Source organism: Poecilia reticulata, linkage group LG2 (assembly GCF_000633615.1).
Source record: "Poecilia reticulata strain Guanapo linkage group LG2, Guppy_female_1.0+MT, whole genome shotgun sequence".
In the NCBI taxonomy this organism is placed as follows: Eukaryota; Metazoa; Chordata; class Actinopteri; order Cyprinodontiformes; family Poeciliidae; genus Poecilia; species Poecilia reticulata.
In genome coordinates, this window is record NC_024332.1 from 1,075,531 (window position 1) to 1,077,060 (window position 1,530).

Below are 1,530 nucleotides of genomic sequence, written 5' to 3' on the forward strand. Positions count from 1 at the left end.
GAATCTTCCTCTGTTAAAGCGATGGTGGTGTTTTTATCCTCTCTGTTTTTAAGCAGTTGATCTTCTTTTTCCTTTTTCAATTCCTCTTTTAGGCTACTAATTTCCTGCTGGTATTTTTCTACTTGCAGTTTTAATGCTGTAACATCAGATTCATAGCGATTATTTTCCTCCAGGTACAAACCTTTAAATTTCTCTATCTCACCCTCGATTAGCTTTTCTTTCTTTTTCTGAATCTAAAAGTTAATTTTTCCTGTTTTATAACTTGCTGGTACGTTTCAGCCTGTTTCTCCAATTCAATGACATCGTTTTCATATTTGGTCTTTAGCTCATCATATGAAAACTGAACTTTATCGAGTTCATCAAGGATGTTCATTTCCCTTTTGTTAAGGATTTTAATTTCTCCAGACATCTTCTGAAAGAGCTCCTCATTTTGAGCCCTCAGGTCATTGATAACTTTCTGATTTTCTTTAACCGTCTCTAAGTTTGAGTCTTTCTCTTGGATAACCTCCTGCTTAATTCTTTCAACTTCTTGATTCAGTTCATTAACATCAATTTCATATTTGCCGATAAAGTCATGGTAAGATTGTTTCATATCACAAAATTTCTTCTGCAAACGTTTTTTATCGCCTTGCAGGAATTGTACTTCTTTGTCATGGTTTTCCTGGAGAACGGCATTCGTTGCTCTCAGGTCTTCAATCAGTGGCATATCTTCCTCTGATGTCTTTCTATGATCTTTTCTTTCCTCAATTAGCCGTTCTTGTAACACCATAATATCCATCTCATATCTGGACTTTTGTCCAGTAATACATATCAATTAGCAGGAGTATGAAAGACGTAAAACTAATTAACTATACTACATTAAGAAATTGTATTCAAGCCTCGGTGCTACGTGAAGCTCATTTTGAAACATCCATCCATTTTCTTTACACCCTTGTCCCTTAGTGGGGTTGGGAGGGTTGCTGGTGCTGTACAGCTAACGTTCTGGTCGGTGTGTAATGATGAACTGACCCTGTAGAAGGTGAAAAAATCCCTGCCCCCCTCCTGCCACCCAATAACTATTTTTCTAGATCCACCCCTGACCTGCATCCTGTTGGCTTCAGCTCACATCTTTTATTCTTTACTCAGGTTGCAGAGCTGCAAGTTGTCAAAGATCAGCTGTGATTTTCTGGCCTCAGCTCTGCAGTCAAACAGCCTCCAACTGACATCACTGAACCTGGAGGGAAACGACCTGAAGGATTCAGATGTTCAGCAGCTGCAGGATCTTGTAGATGATTTGTTGTAAGTAAATGTTTGTAGTGATTCCAGCTGCTGTCAGCATACTGAACTAAACCCAGTTAGCATCAAAGCAAAGATCCAGTGTTCCCAGTAACGTTGCAGCTTCTCACTGGGAGGAGAATGGTTAAGGCTTCCTGATTGGACACAGCGACAGCAATCAGCCAATCAGAGGAGCAGCAGCTTGCTGTGTTCCTGCATTTGTGTTGGTGTGAAGATGAGTGTTGTTGCTGTGTCCATGTCTCCAGGAAGTCCAGC

The 1,530-nt window shown here is 40.1% G+C and overlaps 1 protein-coding gene across 2 annotated transcripts in view; it reads left to right on the plus strand.

Annotated features, from left to right (window-relative positions):
* The window catches only part of LOC103476542 (protein NLRC3-like), a 76,193-nt gene extending 74,896 nt beyond the window's left edge, over positions 1-1,297 (plus strand). For both annotated transcript variants that reach the window (XM_017310494.1, XM_017310497.1), the window contains exon 9: positions 1,126-1,297. In XM_017310494.1, coding sequence (XP_017165983.1) covers positions 1,126-1,282 — 157 coding nt within the window. In that variant the 3' untranslated portion in view covers positions 1,283-1,297. The remainder of the gene's footprint in view (positions 1-1,125) is intronic.
* The last annotated feature ends 233 nt before the right edge of the window (positions 1,298-1,530 follow it).